Here is a 22,097-nt window from a genome sequence, read left to right as displayed (position 1 = left end):
AGGGCTTGTAAAAAATAATAAAAATAAAAATAAAGTTAAATAAAGCAGCACAAGGCACATGGCAGATAGAGTGCAAACCAGTGAGGTGAACAAACAGTGAAGATAAAAAGATTGTAGTGCAAAAAACCTTGTTCAGTCTGATTAAAGTGACAAAGAGCTCAGAGAGCAGTTCTTTTATTTAACTGACTGAAGAGATAGTAGAATGATGTCAGTTCCATGGTGAATGAGGTAGTGAGCAGACCAATGCTGCACAAAGTGACTGGTGCATGTCATCGTATGTTAGTGGGAGGGGGGAGAGGGGGGTTCTGGGGGGATCTGGGGGGGGGGGTTCATAGTTCAGTGGTGCCTGGGGCAGAAGAGGTAAAATAATTCCTGTTTTGGACAGGGGGCAAGTTCGGGAGTGAGTTCAGCTTCCTGACAGCCTGATGGATGAAGCTGTCCTTCAGTCTGCTGGTCCTGGCCTGGAGAAGGGTGGGTGGGATCACCTGAGGGCTTTGTGAGTGAGACGGGTGTGTGTGTGTGTGTGTGTGTGTGTGTGTGTGTGTGTGTGTGTGTGTGTGTGTGTGTATGTGTATGTGTAGAGTGTGGTGTGTGTGTGTGTGTGTGTGTGTATGTGTGTGTGTGTGTGTGTGTGTGTGTGTGTATGTGTATGTGTGTGTGTGTATAAAATTCACTGGACATCAGTAAATGTGGTCACAGCTTTACATTTTACTCATTCAGAGAGGAGTGAATGAATGAACAAACAAATCAACTAATAAACAAAAAAAATAAATAAAATAAAATCATTTATAAGACCTGATTTACTACAACAGAAATGACATGTTGAGGACTGTTGAATGAGTTCATGTTTGCAGTAGTTTTCAGTGGTGTTTGCTAAAAGGTAAATATCAATATTACTAGTATTACCTGTAACTGTAATTTTTAAGTTGTAAACAGAAGGTAGATAAATAAATAATTTCCTGTTTATTTGTAAATACTAAATGAAGGAAGCAGACACAGTGAAGAGTCGAGCGCAGCTCCTTGATCCTGCTCTGTGTTCTTCTGTTCTGTTTCTTTTCTTTTCTTTTCATTTAATCTGATCTGCTTTCCCTCCTGTTTTCTGATGATGATGATGATAGAGGAACAGATTTGCTTTCAGGATCAACAAAACTCACACATCAACACATATATGACTTTATGAGCGAGTCTTTCTTCTCATTAAACAGGAATGATAAGGAATATTTTGTAGCAAATGTGACCAGATACACTAATTTATTATATAATTTTGTTAATAGTAATTTGTGGTTTTTTGTTGTTTGTTAGTTTGAGGATAACAAGTGAGTCTTTTTTTCATTTGAGGATAACAAGTTTTTGTTTATATTCACTCAGTGACACTGACCGAGGTCATTCCCATTCTTTAACAGGACTGTTGTGATCAGTATGTTACAGAGTTCTGGAAGTGTGTGCGCATGTGTGAGAAGAAGAAGCATCTCTTTCAGCTCCGGTGTAGAACTGAGTTCTTAAGCATTCCATCAGTTTAAACATAACATTGGAGACAAGGATGGAGTTTAGTTTACCGCCGCCAACACCTTTTCTTCCTGTGCTTGGTGAACCGCCTATTCCCTGAGCAAACTTGTTTGATGGTTTATCTCAAGGCCATGGACTACAGTGACCGGAGAAAGATTGCCCTGCTTCTCTGTTGTCTCGGGGCGGAGGGACAGAGAGTATATGATGCTCTTGGGCATGCTGAAATTTACCAGGAAGCGGTCGCTCTCCTCACTAACCACTTCATGGGCCAACAACTAGTACTTGTACCCCAATACAAGCTACCCAAGTGAGTGAGTGTGCAAACTATGCAACTAATCTGTGAGACATGGCACGCAATGCAATTAATGGGACTCTTCAAGATCAGATCGTTCATGATCTGTTTTTGTAGGGATATTGTGTGACAAGACTCTGAAAAAACTATTGCTAGAACCCAATTAGATCAAGCCGTGGTAATTGAGCTACAAGATCATGAAATCAAAAAAGCAGGTTTTCCAGTGCAGCTCGCACAGCCACGAGGAAGCCGTAAGAGTTTAGATTTCTGCAGCAACTGTGGCTCTAGCTCACAACTCAAGGGCCCAAAATCATCCTGCACGGGGACAAGCATGCAGAAATGACCTTAAAGATCACTTTGGAGATCATCTCCTGCTACAGTGCCATGAAAAGGTTTTTGGAAAATTGGTGAACCTTCCCAGGAGTGGCCTGCCTACTAAAATTACTCCAAGAGCACAACAACGTCTCATCCAGTGGGTCATAAATGAACCCAGAGCAACATCTGAAGAACTGCAGGCCTCACTCGCCTTAGTTAAGGTCAGTGTTCATGATTCAACAATAAGAAAGCGTCTGGGCACATACGGCATCCATGGGAGAGTTCCAAGGGAAAAGCCATTGCTGACCTTAAAAAAACAAAACACAAAAGCTCGTCTTACATTTGCCAAAAAATATCTTGATTATCCCCAAGACTTTTGGGCAAATACTCTGTGGACTGATGAGACAAAAGTTGAACTTTTTGGAAGGTGTGTGTCCCGTTACATCTGACGTAAATCCAATACGAGTCTGTGTGGACTTGTATTCTGTCAATAAGACATTTATTCCTGACAAGTACCCTTTCCCCAAGGATTAGGAGCTGACCACTCACTTCTACTGGTCGACGGTCTTTACTAAGCTAGACCCATGTTAAGGTTACTTGCAGGTGCCACTCCATCCTTCCAGCAGAAACCTCACAGCATTGGTCACACACACTGGGGTATATCAGTACACAAGCGTGCCATTTGGCCTGAGCTCTGCCCCCAGCTGCTTTCAAAAGATGATGACCAACATCTTGGCGGGTATTCCTGCAGTTGCAGTTTTCTTGGATGATATAGTAGTAAATATAACTTACGTTCGATTGCTTTCAGAGGTCACCCTTTCCGATTACATGGACTCTCACACTACACAAACTGTTACACATCACCCTGGACTACATTTCCCATGCTCCGTTGCACTAATCACAAGCTCACCTGAAACCAATCACACACACTACATAAGCCACACTCAAACCATTACAGACTGCCGAGGATTGTCTGCGTTTAGCACTTTACGGAGCCAGTATCCTGTCTGAGTTTAGTCAAGTTCTTAGTTCTAGTCCTGTTTTGTAACATCTAGTTTTGCCTGATTGTCTGTTCCTGACTGTGGATTACTCGCTTGCCTCATCCTTTGGATTATGTTCACTGTTGATCAACCTACGCCTGTTTATTGGATCACTCTTCTGTCTTGCCCTCTAAATACCTGTTTGCCATTGTTTGACCCATGCCTGTTATGACCATGTCTCTTAATAAAGCATGCACATGGATCCGCTTGCTTCATGTCTCTGTCGCCCCGTAACAAATAGGGTGGCTAGTGCTTTTATGGAGCATAATCTTACGTTGAATGCAGAGAAATACAAATTCGCTACCTCAGCCACTGATTTCGTGGGGTTTCGTCTTCACAGGTAGCCTCATTTCTGGGCATGACAGCCTACTACCTTTGTTTTCTGCCTCAGTACTCCTGAACCACAGTGCCCCTCCGCCATTTGCTACAGAAAGACGAGCCATGGTACTCGGAGAAAGAAAAGGAGATCTCAGACAGAAGAGTTGTGCTTGTTCAAACAGATTCATTTTTTAAGTGGATTTTGAATGCAATTTAAAAAAAGGGGGTTTGTTACACACTTTTTATCAAACAAATGTAGTTCTAACAAACAAATACTTTGATAAGTCCAGATCATTTTCCTTAAACCCATATGCTAGCATGTCTTATGCATATGGAAATGTTAAGTCTGAAATTTTACTGACTGGCCACATTCATTGAGGAACAATAGAGCAATACTACAGTTTTTCCTGAAGCAATCTTACAGACTTATATTGGCATGACTGGATTGTCCATACAAACCTGAGCTTAAATCTTTGCATTCACTCTTCTGGTCAGAAACAAAGATCCCAGTCAAAGAAGAAAGTCTTCTCACAGTGACGTCACTGGAGCGAATGAAGCTGTGCGGAGCAGTTTATGCATCATTACTGTGATTCTCCACAGCGTGTGTGAGGAACCTCTGCAGGAGCTAATGCTTGTGTGAATGGATGTTCCCAGTCTCTCATCTCTCATCTGCTTCGGCAGGTTGATCAGTCATGATGGCTAAAGAGAGACCACTACTGACCCAAACCTGTTCCCAAATACCCAGAATAGCCTCAGCTGGCCAGACATCACACACAACAACATGAAGCGGTCAATAAATAATTTCATCAAGGAAATATTAACAATATGGAGGGAAAGCAGAGAGCTTTAACCGCACTAAGTATGATTCTGGTCATTCTTATGTCTTGTTTGTGAAGGTCATGATTTAGTTTTGGACTGAACAGTCATGTTTCTCATTTTGCAAACCCATTTCATAACACAAAGGTTTTCAAACCCTCTGATGCCAAAGACCCCATGATGTAACCCTGTTCCTGAAATATAACGCCTGTTATATAATTTCATGTGTAAACTCTCATTATCTGAGTGTCATATTGTAAATGTTGTTTCTAATAGATTTCATATTGACACTGTACTTGATCCCAAGCAAATTCTTCACATATTCAATTTACATTTTAAATACATTTCATAAATATATTTTTTTTTATATTACAAAATATTGTATTTTTTCTATGTCCTACCCACTGTTAGAGTTACATTTAGATAAATAGAAAAATTAAATAATTGTGATTAATCTCCTGATTGGTGACAGTATTTTAGAAACAAAATAAAACAGAAATAAAATAAAATTTGTTTAAAAAATACTGTTGCACTCAGGACTTGATATTTTGCGTCTTTCCGGAGGGTTCTATCGAGATGAACACTAATGGATAGCTTTCTCCAGGGTTATAGATCTGTTTGGTCACAACAGCCATTTATTCACTGCAATGATCAGCCAGAGCATTTATTTGAGATCTCCTGCTAAATCATACTGTATGGAGTCTGTTGTTTTTCTCAAGGAGAGCAGAAAATGAATAGCGTCAGTCAGAGCCGGTCATCTGTCCAGTGATAGAAACGTAAGAGAGAAGGTCAGTGATGTTGATTTCAAAACTCAGATGAGAAACATGTATGTTAATGTGAAAGTGCCTGAGGGCTGCATCTAATGATAGATGGAATGATCCTCGTTCCTCTGACGCTGAACAACAGCACGAGCTCGTTAGCTGGAGTAATCGCTTCATTGTGTTTCTGCTGGCATCATGTCCAGCATGAGTGACTGCAGAACACACAAAGATTCACAGGAACTCAACCTCAGTGTTTTCAGAGGTAAAGGTCAGCTCTCGATGTGCGTCCAGTCTCTTCTTCTTTGTAGTTATTTTCATCTCTAAGATGTCATGGGAAGTGCAACTCATTAATTGTAACAAGTTTCTAAAAATCACATTAAATCCACATGGAATAATGACAAAGTATTGCATGAAACATTAAAGTGACTTCAAAAGCTTGGAAATATGCAAGTGAAAGATTTAGTGAGAAATAAAACAGGGTGTGACACAAACAGTCTTGCTTCGTGGGAGGTTTTTCCAGTATGTGTTTGTATAATGATACACAGAATGCCTTCAGTCTTCATGAAGCTTTGCTCTGGAATATTATTTATGTAAATCTGCACTTTGAACAGCTCTAGCTTTTTATAGTTAAAACTTTAAACTTGCATTCATGAAGCATCTACATGCCTGTTTCTGCCATGAAAAAAAAAAAAAAGGTATTTGCATTTGCATCTAGCAACACTGACCTCTCTTCTCAGAATTGTAAGTTTACACTATTCTGTCACTATTCTGACTTTTTATGAGTTTATAAAGTATCTCACAAGTCTGGCCATCAGAATTGCAAGAAAAAAGTCAGAATTGTGAGATAAAACATGCAATTACCTAAAAAAAAAAAAATTATCCCATGGTGAAAACGGGCTTCCATAGCATGTGGCTAATTAATTATTGGAACCAATGTAAATGTTTAAATCAAAAGTAGAAGTATTAAGTGTGTGTGTACGCTCTCAGCTGTCACGGAGGAAGACTTCTTTCAGAAGGGGCTGATATACAGTCTTCAGAGGTGTGCCTTTGAAAGGGTTTCAGCTCTTCTACCTTATTTTCTGAGAATGGACGAGTCTTCTGGAAGTGTTTCCACACAGAGTCAGTCAGTCCTTTATACGACACGCGTGTGATTCCATCGCATCATCTGGGATCCAGAGCTCTTACAGCGCTGTGGGTCAGACGCTTCTAGAACAATACCCCACACGTACTGTTTTCAGAATGCATTATCATGTATTCCTGGTTAGTGAGACCAGCTGGAAGCATTTAGATTGTGTGTGGTTTAAATAAGGACAAAGGAGCTGCTGCTGTGATGAGGATTTATGTGAATCATACGTGATTGAAACATGTGGCAGAATTCAAGATGACCAGCTGATCCACAACACAGAATGTGTTTAACTAAAGGACTTCCCGTCAGTCCCGATCCTCAGCACATGAACCTCCACTAATATACTGCCTTAACATTAAAGAGACCGCGTGTGAAAATGACTGAAAGATATTAATCTCCTTCTTCACTAATTAGTTCGTACAGTATGCATGCGTATACACTACCGTTCTCATGTTTGGGGTCAATACGTTTTTTTTTTTTTTTTTTTTGAAAGAAATTGATCAAAAGTGGCATTTATAATGTGACAAAAGATTTCTATTTTAAATAAATGCTGTTCTTTTGAACTTTCTATTCATCTGTGAATCCTGGAATGCATAGAACATTTATTTTAAAATAAACATAGATACATACTCCATTCTCAAAACAAATTGAAATACAATAAACTGCTTTTAAATAGTCCTAATACCTAAACGTAACACCACACCACTCGTTTGCCTCATTCAGAGCTTGTGGACTGTTCTGTTGTGTTTTCTCCCTCGTGTGTCCGTGACCTACAGTAGCTTCTCATCTGTCTGATTGTGTGGTTTGGTTCGGGTGTGTCTTGTTAATCATCTTCATTTTTCTGTGTATTTAGTTCTAGTCTGGCCTGTGTTACATGTTTATCCTGCCTGTCTGTTCTGTGGATTTATTAAAAGATGTTTTACCTTCATCTTCTTCGTGAGAGAGTTTATTATTCACCGTAGCATGACATCATGTCATTTTGATTTTATTTATTGTTATGCAGAAGTACAGTGTTTAATACTTTGGTGGAGCTGCTTAGCTTAAATACCCAATGTCCAGATGATTACACATCACTTTTCAGAAATGACTAGCTGCATTTGTTTCATGGTTTTGTGTTGTTTTATGACAACAGTAATTCCTCCAGCATGCTTGGCTCCCAGCAGCAGTGACTCGTGTGCTGATACACTACTTGGCCAGAACTACTGCCTTTTGACCAATGCAAGATCCATAAAACATAATTGACTGGAGCTGGTGTAAATGAACTGGAATAACCCCGAGCTGAACTGATCATCACCTGATCAGAGAGAATCTCCATCATCTCTGTCCGTCCAGAGACTGAGAGCTGCTACATTACTGCTGATCTCAGCGCCGAGATCACATACTTTAGCTGTGTAGAGTAACAGAAGCACAGCGCAGGGAACGGATCCTGCTGCACGAGACTGACATGTAAATTTTCTAAAAATGATTTCTGAAGATCATGTGACACTGAAGACTGGAGTAATGATGCTGAAAATACAGCTGCACATCACAGAAATAAATTACAGTTTAACAGAGATTCACATAGAAAACAGCTGTTTTACACTGGAATAATATTTTGCTATTTCTACTGTATTTTTGATCAAACAGATGCAGCCTCGATGAGCAGAAGAGACTTTCAGAAGCACAGAGAGACACTGGTTGTGTATAAGCTCATATTGCTGGAGTACACATGAAAGGTTTGGAGGATACGGTTTATCAGAACTGTGTGACAGCCGGTGCCAGTCTGTTGTAGCCGTTTATTTGTGACGATTTGCATTTGTGTATTATTATTATTTGTATTATGTGTATATTTATATTTGTGTTTATAAATGTTTGTTTTAGTATTATTCATCACTTATGCATCACCACACGGGGCGGGGAACAGGAAAGATTGTGTTTGGTGGTAGCTCAGTTTTTTGATCACTTTGTTATTATGGCTTGATTTTTCATTTGTTGGAAATAAGAACTGAATTTAAAAATGCTTTTGAATCAAAACTTTTTGTGTTTAATATACAAAGTTAAATACTGAAATGAAGTTTGGAGTGGAGTGCGTGCAAAACAGCGGCTGTTCCCCGAATCCACGGCCTGTGTGTGTGAGTGTGCTGCAAAGCTGAAATGACTGTCGGGTTTCTCAAGACATCTTATCTGAGGTTCATTTGAGCACTGTATCTCTACGACCTCTGACCTCTCAGGTCAGAATGAGTTTCCATCATTACACACACGTTTGACGGGAAGTGTTTGATTCTCAGCTCTGTTCCTGCTGGATCTTTTCTCTGTGGAGGAATTAATGCAGCGTTACATAAGCCTGTTTCAAATGGCAAACCTTTTATTCATAAAAACTGTGCAACTCTCTCTCAGAGGGACAAAGCCCATATGTGTGGGATTTATTAAGCAGTTTCCAATGTGTGTGTGTGTGTGTGTGTGTGTGTGTGTGTGTGTGTGTGTGTGTGTGTGTGTGTGTGTGTGTGTGTGAAAAGTGATGTGTATATGTAAAGTATTCTCTCCCGTGGAGTGGATCAACAGTCCTCCTCCTCCTCCGTCTACAGTCTGACCTTTACAGGAAAAACCCTAATCGTCTATTATTATCTGTGTTTGGTCTGTTTAATCGTTCTCTTGATATGTATTCAAACACAAATCAGTCTCCATGACAACAGATCAGTCCACTTTCTTCACTGAAAGCATGTTTATTTGGAGGAGATATTTTCCATACTGATTGTGTGAAGTACCAAAAGCTTAACGCACAAATAAATCAGTAAAGTTCTCCTGAATAAATGAACAGCTCATTCAGAGCGTGGTGCACTGATGTGAAGGTCTGAGTGAATGCTCTGCTCACATGAGCTCAACAGCAGCTGATAACACAGGAATGAAGACTTTAAGATCATCAGGGTTTAGAACAGAGCTAAAATTAAACCACTCCACTCTCACAGTCACAGTCACACGGCACACAATGAGTTATTTGCTCAGTTTTATTGGCTACTGTTGTGTTCTGGTCTTCAGTTGGCTTTAAGGACATCATAGTTTCATTTGTACCTTTGTGAAAAAGAAGTGCACTTAATTGAATTAAATGAGCACTTTTAGTGAATGTCAAATCTTACAAGTATTAAAAAAATTGTCCTTGTAGATGAATGAAATAAAAGCTACTTAAGTGACTTGAAGAGAGACACTTTTGAAGAGTGACATTTGTCAGATATAACATTTATTTAAACCATTGTTTGAATAATCATTTAACATGCTATAAAGTTGTGTTGTCTAACATACTAAAGCACATGTAGAGTACTAGATTATTATTTAACTGTAGTGTGTTAATGGACATTACCTTTAAAGTTAATATTTTTGGAATATAGTAAATGACAAAATACACGGCACACAAGAATCAAGAGAAATGACATTCATAAAACCTTGTCAGTACATTCACCAGCACTTTAACCAAAGACAATAGAATTATGAAATTACATATAACGATGTTCTCAAGCCCTCTCAACACTCAGAGATCAGCTAACTGCATTTAATATACATTTACACTACAGCTTCATTTAAATTTGGTTAATATGCAATAAAGACTCAGAATACAGACTACATTCAGTTCAAACTTTACTATATTCTTTTAAAGCATATTATTTCTATAATTAATGATTTATTTTAAAAGTATGCTAATATGTGCTTCTATTGTGCTCATCAAATAAAAGTGTTTTCCAGGACGTGAAGTGAACGGCTCTATTGGCCCGCTGAGCGTCTGTCCAGTCACTGCAGTCCAGCAGGATTCTCACGCCTGAATCTGACCGTCAGCCAGCCGCGCTCACGTCTCCAGTAACTCCATACTGCCTGCGTTCTCAATCCCAGAGCGTGAATTTAACTTCATACCTCACTGATGAAAAGGACATTGTGATCCAGGGTTCAGAACTCTATGCTTTCTGTTTGCTTTAATGAGAAAATCACTGGAGCTGCCTTGAAATGTCATATTTGTTGCTTTTGTATCAGACTGTGCCAATAATTGCAGAATATCCCAGATGTTCAGTGTTGCAGATCTGATGTCTTACAGAGCGAGTCGAGTGTCGATCGGCGCCAGGTTAGCAGTACAGCCCTCGAGTCTGTGTGGGTTTATCAGGACGCTGCTATATCAGGCTCTTGTCTGCTTTTATCTTCTGACCTCGCAGAGCCTGTGGGAGTGAATTCCAGACACGTGATGACAGAAGAGGACTCACTGAAGATCTGCTGCATGTCTCCTGGACGGCTCAGGAATGAATGTGAGGGGAACCTCGTACAAACCGCTGACTTTGTATTGTTGTTCCAAACTTGTATGGCTTTCTTTCTTCTGTGGAACACAAAGGAGGACATTCTGAGGAATCTTCATGCTGATCTTTTTATATAATCAAACTGTTTAAGGAGTAGTTCACCCCAAAATGAAACTCTGTTGTAAATGTGCTCATCCTGAGTTATTTTCATGTTTATTTTTTTTTGAGTTTCTTAATGTTTTTTGTGTAGTTGTAGCACTGCATCAGTGTCTCAGCAATGGATGCTCTGCAGTGAATGGGTGCCATCAGAATGAGAGTCCAAACAGCTGATAAAAACATCACAAGTAATCCACACAGCACTCCAGTCCATCAGTGAACATCTGGAGAAGACAAAAGATGAAACACATCCAGCATTAAGACGTTTTTAACTCAAATACATAGAGTCTATAATCCATAATAACACTTCCTGCAGTGAAGGCTCTCTGACGGCACCCATTCACTGCAGTGATAGAATGCTACATTTCTCCAAATCTGATGAAGAAACAAGCTCATCTACATCTCGGATGGCCTGAGGATGAGCACATTCATTTTGGGTGAAATATTCCTTCAAGGACTATCAAACGGCAATAATAATAATAATTAAAACTGTAAAACGTTCAGTTCTTCTGAAGTCATTTGAAAGCTTGAATTGAACTGAAGCTGTTTCACCAGCGCCATGTTTTGTGCTGTTTTGTTATTGGCAGTTGAAAGTTGAAAATGTGCAAAAACATTTATGAAATTTGCTGTCACCAGGCTTTTACTGATAAATTGGCTTGCATAATGTCATCATCCTTAAAAAATCTGCCTCTTTTTAATGTATCAAATCTCAGTATTCACAAGCACAAAATATGTTTCCTATTTGTTGCTGTAGATGGTGTAACACCCTTAAAAAATTGGGCAGCAATTTTAGGAAAGTCCCTGTCATTCTCCAATCTGAAAGAGAAATGATTTAATGCAGATCCTCTGAGACATTCACTGTTGGAGCAACACGACCTCAGATGTGTGACAAACTCCTCTAAAATCAGGTGTTTACTCTTCTGAGACGTCTGAGGATTGCAGCTGATGGACATTAAACGAGCGTACAGCATCCAGTAAAAGAATGCATACAATCACTAGCTCTGTCTGCTGTCATATGTTTCATATGCATGTCCAGCACACATTTAAAAGTATATCACGAACATGCAGACATGATCTCAGCTGTGGTTTCTTCTCTCAGGGTCTCTCAGAATCACCAGGTTTCTGAAGGACTGGCAGATATGACTGTGGTCTGTGCTGAATGGTGAATGATTGAGCGGCTGTGTTTCCCAGAGCAGCTGAGATACGACTAACAGAACTGTTCGGTGTAAATGATTTAGTGTTGAGATGCAGCAGTAAGTGATTCCATCACTCTTAAATACTGTATTGTGTTCCATGTAGAACATGTACTTGATAAGACATAAGATGACTTGAGTACAAAATGTACAATCTGTTTATTAAAAAACAAGGTAACATATGCAAAAACATGTCTTCAGCCTTTATACTCATACTCATGTGATAACATCATGTGTGACAACTAGCCCCAGTCTCTCCATACTGTTCAGAATTAAGACAAAACGTATTTCAGCAGATTTTTGGAGCTCAGGTGTAAGTGGGTCATGATCATGTGATGAATTACAGCTGTGGCCCCTCTGCTGGGACACAGAATGAACTTACTGTAAGAACTTACATGTACTGAAAAAGAGAAAAACTCTTGCAGCATTTGTAGCACTTGGTTTAATATTTTAATAACCAACACGATGACATCCATTCACTTTTGTGTCATTTCAGGACCACTGCACATTATATCTATATATCTTCTAATAGATGCACAAATTAACTACTTGTTCATTAGCATGGTCTGCTGTTACAGACTTCACATTGCATTCATGCAGAATCATTTAAATGTGAGGAGAGCAGATGTTTGCTAGGTGAGGCGTGAGGGGTTTGCATCTGAATGTGGAGGGCTGAGGAGGTGGGAGTCGTATTTCAGTGTTGAAGCGAGTCTGGATGAACTGAGACTGCCTTTGTTCGCGTGGAGCTGCTGGATCAGGAGAGAAGAGCAGTGTGAGGAGCGAGGAGACCTGTGAGACATGGGGCCAGCGCTGAGGTGACTCGACTTCTGACCTGCGCTGCCATATTTCATTCATTTGCTTCTGACAAACATCTCACCTCATCTTAATTTCTCCTCAGCAGAGCCTGGTGCTGGACTTTCCTTACTGTGTGCATCTGTTCTTCTGGGATCCAGCACGTAGAGTCAGGTATGGCACATCACATGTTTTAGAGAAGCATATCAGACGTGTTTTTATGCTTTACACGTTTATATTAGATGCAGAACATGCAGAGGTGGGGAGTCTTTTTAATGAATCGGTTCGCGGCTGAATCTGTCTCGAGTCGACTCACTGACTCATTACAGGAGAATCGACGCGTGCGTGGCGTCATGGCGTTGTTTTGGTCCTGAGGGTTTGGTATTTATGAGGAGTAATACGAGACTTGGGAGGAAACCTTGACATGTGACTGATGGAGCGAAAAGTAAGTTACTTTAATAACCGTTTAGCAGAAATGTAGCACGTGAAATGCGCTGGAGGTGTGTTTATGAGCTGATCCTAAGATAGATTTCTCCTGTCAATGAAAAGAAATTGATTTGAATAAACAACAACATTTTATTACTCGCAAAACGTTTTCTCCAGCTGTGAGATGGTTGAGAGCCTGTTGTATATTAACTTATATTTAATTTCTAAATGAATGCTCTTATAACTTTAATCATGTCTGTAACAAAAATATATTTACAAAATGCACATATGAATTAAACATAATTGGGAAAAAACGCGAAATGTGATTCCAAACAGCTTTATTCGCTGTTTTAGAGCGTGTGAACTTGATGTCATAAGGCTTGTTAGAGATGATCGGCGTATGACGTCACAGTACCGTGATCTGTTCTGAACCGATTCTTAGAAGTGAACTTTGACTGAATCGATTCGCATAAATGAGTCAGAGTTCCAAAGCTGCAGTAAACTGTTTTATTCCTGTGGTAATCTGTTTCACAAACCACCAAACTATTTTAACATTGATTTCAATTAAGCTGTAACGTGATCTAAATTTAAGATTAATTTCCAGTCTACAGAGCCACTAAGGGGACATGGAGGAAGAAAAAAAAATTAAATAGGAGGAAAATTTTTACTTTAATGCTTTGCAAAAGTTTTGCATTCTTTAAAAAAAAAAAAAAAAAAAAACTATTGCTTTACTCAGAGAAACATTTACTTACAAAAACTAATAATAATAATAATTGCAAACAAGCAGAGTTTATCAGGGGTTCGCACAAGTTTTGCTAGTGAACGCAGAAGATCTTTCCTCTCATCTTATGTTTTACTGACCACGTACCTTTAAGACTACATGTACACATCAAGGTTTCATGTGGATGTATTTTGTAAGTAGCTGTGCAATAGGGGATATTTTTGTCATTATTATAAAATAAAACCCTTCAGGGTGATGCGCGACCCATAAACGCTCATAACAGACAGGTGAATGAATGAATCATACTGAGCTGAGGTTGTGGTTGTTGTTGTTTGTTATGTGTTTGATGTGTGATGTGAGTTCAGAACCCAATGAATTTGCTGCAACATTATTTATTCATTTCTGTCCATACTTGCTATTTTTACAGGTTTTTTTTAGTTAGTTTTAATACGCAGTATCCAGGTGAGGCTCATAGTTTGGTGAGGGAGCTCAAGGTCACTGAACCTCATTTCTTTGCCTCAATTTCCCTCATAATGACAGATAGTTGGCACAGTGACTCGGCTCGGTCAAACTGACGTTATGTCCAGCGGCGGAGCGCGAGTAATCTTCCCTAAGGATGACATCATGTCCACAAAAGCTGTATTGTGTTCCATCTGTAAAATAATGCAGAGCTGTTCAAACTCGGTCCAAACGGGACGCCTGCCAAAGGATCGCATTCTTGACCTCGTTTTATGTTAATAATGAACTTAATATGTTTTGAGGAATGGCTTGGCTGTTATTAACGGGCTTCAATAACACTGCAGTTCCTCTGCTCGGAGATGTGACACATTACACTGAATGCAGGAGAAAAGTTTCTGAGCGTGAACTTCCAGGGGTGCTTCATCTACTGAGTGATCTGTTTTGTAGCACATTGACTTTCATTGCATGGACAGAAATCCTAAATGAGGGTTTAGTTTAGTTTTTAGGTGAGCTATTGCGTTGAGTTTGAGGAAAGAGTGTGATGTTCCTCGCACATTCATTTCAGATTCAGATTTCACCAGAGCTCCTGTAATATATGATCAAGCGCTCAGCCAGATGACTGATTTGGGACAATATTTCCAGCCGCAGCTGTTTCCACAGAAACCATGCTTCTGAATGTATTGTAGAAGAGCAGCTGCTTTTGTAAATCTGATGTTTGTTTGATGCACACCCTTCACATCTTAAACACCTTTGGTCTTTACTGCTCGAGGTCACACAGTTCAGCTGATCGTAGTTTAAGGTTATGTTTCTTCAGATTCAGTTTTTCTGTGTAACGTGGCAGTTCGATGTAAAATCTGCCTGGATTCAAACACCTTTTTCCACTCGGTTGAGGACGTTGTGTTTCACCGATCCAATACTGGCTCAGTGTTCACAAACTGAATCTCGCAGAGTTTTAGCAGGTTCTCCAGGGCTTTGATTTCCTGTAGATCTGGTTCCTCTGTTCGTTCTTGTTTAGTTTGTATTACAGTTGCTTTTCTCCTTACCTTCAAGAAGCGGTCCTAATGTGGACGCTGACAGCTCGTATTAACCACAGGAATGAATCCTACTGAAAAATTGTCTTCAAACTTTTGAAATATTGAGCCACATTACGACTCTCAGAAAACAAACCTGAGATTGTGGGTCTCATGCCAGCCAGAGCCTGGTCCAGGACCTGATGGAAGACCTCCAGACTGTGCTGTGATTGGGAACGTCGTTCAGTCGAGCTCCTGACGTTGGGGTTTTTATAATGTGCAGGGTCATTCCCCGGTGTCCTGATCAGATGTTTTCTACATCATGGCCTCATAATAATTGCTGTATGTTTGGCTACACAAATCTAGATAGCTGGGCTGCTTCTTGCTTATTAACTTAATATCTTTATGTCCAGTTCTGATATTTATATTCTGTTATATTGTTGTAGCCTGATTAATCAAGACGTTCTTGATTAGTCCTAACAATGTGACACACTTAAGATGTTGAGGAGTTTCTCCTCTTTGTGATATTTATATTCTTTTGGTTCGATGTAGGGAAATTTTTTTTGGTTGCCATAAAGAATTTTTGGTTGGATAGTGAACTTTTGTTTGTGTGGAGAGTTTTTTTTTAGTGTGTTTTGTATTTTGGGAATGCTTTTTTGCAGTAATGGGGGTTGATTTATTTTCATTTCAAGAGTCTAGTAGCTGTAGAGTGTTTAGTGGAGGTATCCAGAAAGTTATTGAGATTAATAAACCAGTCTAATAATATAATCTGACCTGATTTGTTAGTTTCTAATGGTGTTCAGTGAGTGATGTTAATGAACTTCTGTGGTCACTGTAAATTGTCACTCAGCATTATGAGCTGATGAAATATCACTATTTCTTGTTCTGTAGAGTTTATATTCTTGTGTAAATTCTAGCTGAGGTTTGACAGTCGTACAATCATGTTAGTTTTGGGTTCTTTTGGGACTCCAGGTGCTTTAATTGAGCGGAAAGTAATTCAGCTGCTCATCTTAAGGACTTCCTCCTATTCTTTGGCTTTACAATGTTCCTTAGACATTTGAAGAAGATAGAGATCACATTTGTAAGCAGAATCAGCTATCTGAATATATACAATACACTTTATTATGTACTGACATGTTTATTCCCTTATATGTTTGTGTACTTGCTGTCTTCTTCCTCCCAATTAATCAATATCCAAGTGTATATAAAGCACTTCCTCCTTGCAGTGGCTTAAATCCAACAATGATATGAGCGGTCAGAGACCACCGTGTCTGCTCTTCTCTTTCATTTATCACAGACAGAACAGACTGTACCAAGACTTACAGTGTGAAGACCAACACTGTGAATATTGATAGCTCAGATTGATGCGCTCTGTTTGCAACAGTGTTTTTGTCTGGGTGTGTTTCACACCAGTCAGATGTGTGTGTGTGTGTGTGTGTTGCATAATGCAGTTGTTGCAGTGCAGGAATGAATTGTGACACACTCCAGCATTAGCACACCAAACATCGTGATATTAAAACATTGGGATTGACAGTGTGAGAAGTTTTTTCTTCCTCCACTCTGACACGTCTGCCTCCAATTTCTGGAAAATATTAGGCGACGGATAAAACTCCATCAAAGGAAATGTTAGAGTGTCCAAAGGAGATTGGCGTGAAAGGAATTGTGAATGGACTTGTGGATGGGATGGTGGTTGTGAGAGTTGTTGTTTGTGTTTTTGATTCTGTTTTGGAGGGTTCTGATGCTTTAACCGCAGAGTTTAGTTTTTCTCATTGTGAAGGGTCTTCTGATGTTAATGGCTGTTTGATTCTCATGTGAGAGTCAGTGAAAACAGCACTTAATGTGCTTTTATTACAGCTTAATTTACCCAGATCCTCTATGATGTTTGCAAGCTGCTTGTTGAAACATATTGGCCACGTACACACTGACAGTCTGAAGTGAATCCTCTAATCTGAATCCATCAGTGTGTGTGTAAAGCACTCCTGAAATTATAATGCTGTACATAGTCATGATAACATATATATAAAATACAACTGTAAAATTTTGATAGTAACATTTAATTTTTTCCAATTATTCAAGCATACTTTTATTTTGGTGGAAAGAAATGTTATGTTATGGTACTCTAATATAATATAATTGTTGCTACCTGAATGTTTCTGGAGTGATTTGTGGTTGTAGAATGTGTTTTCCAGTCTTCTAAACAATGAAAATCTGTGCGTTCAGAACAGGATGACCATATCTAGCTGCGTTATGCACATGGCCACTGTTTCCGACAGGCCAAGAAGTCGAATGAGGCTTGTTTATCTTCTGTCACTTTGCAATCGGAATAACAGATGAGCAATCCAATCCTCCGTCTTGAGGGGCCTGTGCCATCTCCAGTATGCTTAACATCAACACACACAAGGCGAGAGCCGCTCTCTGTCCTGTCCGCTCACAATGAAGATATAGCAAGAGCACTTCATAACACACATATATATTATATACAGTACCATCCTCCCCGTTCCCTTACAGATGATGTTTAAGTGTTCATATTTCCAAAGAGCATGCAAAGGTTAAAATAGCAGTAAGAGGCTGACGGAGAGTGTTTGCACTCGTACCTACAGTTCCTATCCTTTTCCTATTATGTCATCACAACAGGAATGTTCAAACAGAGAAAAACAGAGGATTATTTTAGCCATCCATGCAGGGAAGTCTGACTGGAGAGAAGGAATAACACGAATGAAATGTCCATGAGACACAAACCACAACAGGAAAGCATGACTGGATGGTTCCATGGCCTTAACAGATAAAACACATTCCCATCGTCACTCTTGTTGAACGGATTTGTACCGGAGCACTTCACAGCTGTAATGCTGTACCGGGTGCACTAATGAGCACATTTACTACATCAGAAACATCAAACATATAAAGCTCCTTATGTGATGCAAACATCTAAATATATTATTTACAATTCATGCACTCCGGTGAAAGTGTTTTGAGCTCATAACATTGTATAGTGCAAGTAAACCTGAAAATAAGTCTTTATTGATCAATAATCTGCCACTGAAATCATAGTTTGTGTAAACAGGGATAAAAGTTCTTGGTGTTTTACTGGCACTGGTGTTCATTTCTGCTGGAAACTGCAGTGATCTCTATACGTCTATGTGTGTTTTTGGAGTTTTGTGGGAATGTATGTAGATGCACATGGCTGGTTTGCTGTGAACAGTGTTATTATCAGTGAATTAGCTATTCATCAGCAGTGATGTTAAACTCACATATGGAAGTTGTGCTTTTTTCACTTCGTTTGGCTGAAATGAGTAAGTGGGAAGTTCTTGTCAACTCTGGACAATAGAGGACTAGAACAGGGGTGTAAATGTTTTTAATGTTGCCAACAAAGATAGAATATGACCTTCCTGCCTTCAGATGTATATCCATACAGCCTTCAAATCACACTGGAGAAAAACGCAATAAAAGCAGCATTTCTACAGCTGTTACATGACGGAAGTAAAATGAATTACAGGGAATGTTTGATGATAGTGTCAATTAGTGCTTATTACTTTTAATAACCTGTATAAATGTTTTTGATGGTAAATATTGAGGTCTCTAACTGCTGATGGTCGCCATGATTTTGCCAAGTAAGACATGTTCCTGTACCAACATTACTGTCCAAAAATATAGACTTAAGACAATCCCTACCCCCAAAACCTAACCCTACCCATAATTTATTCCTAAAATCAGTGTGTAATGATAGCTGATTAACAAGGGTGTAGAAGCACTAAAACTGATATTCCCTGAAGAGTTATCCCTCACTTCTGATTGGTTGATTGGAATGTTGTTCCAGTGATGGTTAGGTTTAGTTGTGGACATTCATTCTTGCATATTTTCCAAAAAGTGTACATTTCTGTATGATTCACAGTGTGAGCATGAAATCATCACCACATAAAATAGTTTTCAGCGTGAACATCTCTCCTTTCTGTTGAAACTGGCCCAATCAGAGATGATTCACAAACGTTTGAGTTCATCTGACATGTGTTAGCACTATTAGCTGATTTCCTTACTGAATCAGTGATTAAAACAACTTGGACATCATGTCCAATTTTCAGAAGACACATTTCATTCTTAGTGGATTACCACAGAACTGCAGATTTAATCATGGGTGTTCCCTTCATTGGATTACTTTCAGAAAATGATTTAGTTCTGCTTTGTTTCAATTTAATTTGCCTTCTCAAGTTAAAGTCTCTTGTTGCCAGAGACTTTAAGCATAAGGTCATATTCTGGCCAAGAACTGGTTACTTGGGCAAGAAGAGACCAGGTACAAACTGTTAGACACTCAGATCACTGTAATTCACTGCAGGACATCAGCGGCCTGATAATGTTTTGATAATGTTTCCAGTACCTCTAGTTGCTATCGCTGAAATCATATGAGTTGCATGAGCTGCTGATCATGGCTTATCTTGTTAAGGGTTTAATGGAGAAAACCACTGCAGCTTCCTTGGGTATTTAAGATACAGTGAATTTCTGTGTGTGGATCAGACCATCTACAGCTCAATAAACACGCAAGTTTCTCTAATAAACATGGCTCTAATATACACTGCACACAGAGGAAAGTCCTGCAAGAGCAGCTTCAAAATCTCATTCTCATGAGGCACAGCCCATTCCAGCCAATGTCATAAAATCTGTGCATTCAGCTGGTTCTGCTGTGAGTTAGCAGGTCACCCAATCAAAGTCCAGGCTCTCCTCGGCTGAGATGATGACGGTGGATTGAGTCCAACACCCCAGGAGGAAACGCCTGTCAGCTCATAATGGTCCAGGATTTAATGTGTGTGGAACAACACATCACAATGCAATGTTAATGATATTGTTTACAAAGCTTTATGGTGTCCTGTGAGACCAAATCTACATTTACCCTTGGGGAAGAAAACCGCTTAATGAGCTGACGACATCAACATGAATTGTTCTGCTGTTTTAACTTAGAACTTGATGTGTTGGACATTAATGTTGTGTATTTTAAAACTTTTGGGGTTGGTTCTGCTCACCAAGGCTGCATATATTTTTGCAAAAATATAGTCAAACTTTAAAATATTATTATAGCGTAACGGCTGTTTTCTGTGTGAATCTCTGTTAAAGTGTAATGTATTTCTGTGATGTGCAGCTGTATTTTCAGCATCATTACTCCAGTCTTCAGTGTCACATGATCTTCAGAAATCATTCTAATATGATGATTTGCTGCTCAAAGAAACATTTCTGATTATTATCAATGTTGAACACAGTTGTGCTTCACAATATTTTTGTGGAAACTGTGATGCATTTTATTTTTCAGGATTCACAGATGAATAGAAAGTTCAAAATCCTTAAACAATAAAAGTATTAATTTCTAGTTTAACAAATCATACTGACCCAAAAGTTTTGAATGGTTGTGTATTTTAAACACAATAGTAATGATTATATTGATGCTGTGGTCTTTATATTTACATTCATTAATATAACACTTAATGCCAAACCAAAATTCAGCAATTTGATTTATGATATAAGCTCATAGTTTCCAAACTGAGAGGCTTTTTTTAAAACCAGCAGCAATTTGCACATTAAAGTGGAAAAATAAATGTATTTTTCTCATAATTTATGACTTAAAATAAAAATGTTTTTATCATTTTAATTCCAGCTTCAAAATTAAAGGGGTTATATGATGTGATTTAATTTTTCCTTCCTCTTTGGAGTGTTACAAGCTCTTGGTGCATGAAGAAGATCTGTAAAGTCTCAAACCTAAAGTCTCAAACCCTCTTTATCAAAGTTAAGAGTCAACCCCCCCCCCCAAAAAAAAACCCCTCGTTCTAACACGCCCCACATCTCTATGTCACGAAGTGGGAAGATTTGCATAACACCGCCCAAATGCTGGAGAGCCCCAGCCCTGCAGAGTTTTGCTTCAACCCTAATCAAACACACCTGAACAAGATAATCAAGGTCTGAAGAGTAATTAGAAAGCTACAGGCAGGTGAGTTTTAATTAGGGTTGGAGTTGAACTCTGCAGGGCTGTGGCTCTCTGCCACCCCTGATCTATTCGAACATAAGTGCCCTGCGGAGTGGACATCACAGGATATTCTGCCATGATTCCAGTTCGAAGTGAAAGTATGTGTTCCATTCAAAGTGCACTGAAGTGTGCGAGACGGGAATTTAAATTGCATTTATTTACAGAGGTATATGATGTCACACTTGTTTGTGTGTGAAGACGTTGTGCAGCGCAAATCCATGAACGAATGTCCCGAAGTGAGGTAAACTTCAACAGATTTCCCCTGCTCAGGGAGTAGGGAGCAATGAACACTGTGTAGGGAGCATATCAATGAGAAAACAGTTCATGCACGGAGCTCTTTTCTTACATGCTGATTATCTGAATCAGGTGTGTTAACAGAGAGATGTGCAAAATATGCAGAGCTGAGGCGTGAGGACTGGAATTGAGAACTGCCGGTATTGTCATAATAATCAGTAATTATGTCCCCACTGGATGCAACAAATGCCTTGTTTATAATGGGTTTTTGTCTGGTTGCTCCGGCACACACAGCATCACAGTAAAGTAAGGGGCGTAACATTTCTGTCACAGGCTTGAGGTATTCAGCCAATCACAACGCACTGGATAGCTGGCCAATCAGAGCACACCTAGATCTTCAGAATGGTGAGCTTTGTAAAAATCGAGGCGTTTCAGAAGGTGGGGCATAGAGGAGAAACAATAATGTAGAGTATGTGGAAAATAATGTTTTTTTTTTTTAAACTTAAATTTCATTAAAATAAATACACAAAATAATGTTCTTTTTAGCAACATCATATGACCCCTTTAAAGACAAATCTCATACTGAGTCTAATTCCCCATCAATGTTTATAGTTGTTGTGGGTGCCCAGATGGTGCGGTTTCTAAAACATATGGCCTCCTTCGTTTCAAGTGGTTCCC

At 39.2% G+C, this 22,097-nt stretch overlaps 1 protein-coding gene across 1 annotated transcript in view; it reads left to right on the top strand.

The window, feature by feature from the left end:
• Window positions 1–12,464: 12,464 nt before the first annotated feature.
• The window catches only part of LOC109106551 (collagen alpha-1(XVIII) chain-like), a 59,864-nt gene continuing 50,231 nt past the window's right edge, over window positions 12,465–22,097 (top strand). Inside the window, exons 1-2 of the mRNA XM_042751883.1 lie at window positions 12,465–12,588; window positions 12,672–12,739. Coding sequence (XP_042607817.1) covers window positions 12,572–12,588; window positions 12,672–12,739 — 85 coding nt within the window. The 5' untranslated portion in view covers window positions 12,465–12,571. The remainder of the gene's footprint in view (window positions 12,589–12,671; window positions 12,740–22,097) is intronic.

This window comes from Cyprinus carpio, chromosome B24 (assembly GCF_018340385.1).
Source record: "Cyprinus carpio isolate SPL01 chromosome B24, ASM1834038v1, whole genome shotgun sequence".
NCBI classification, from domain to species: Eukaryota; Metazoa; Chordata; class Actinopteri; order Cypriniformes; family Cyprinidae; genus Cyprinus; species Cyprinus carpio.
The sequence above is the reverse complement of the archived record's forward strand: the minus strand, read 5'-3'. Positions and strand labels throughout refer to the sequence as shown.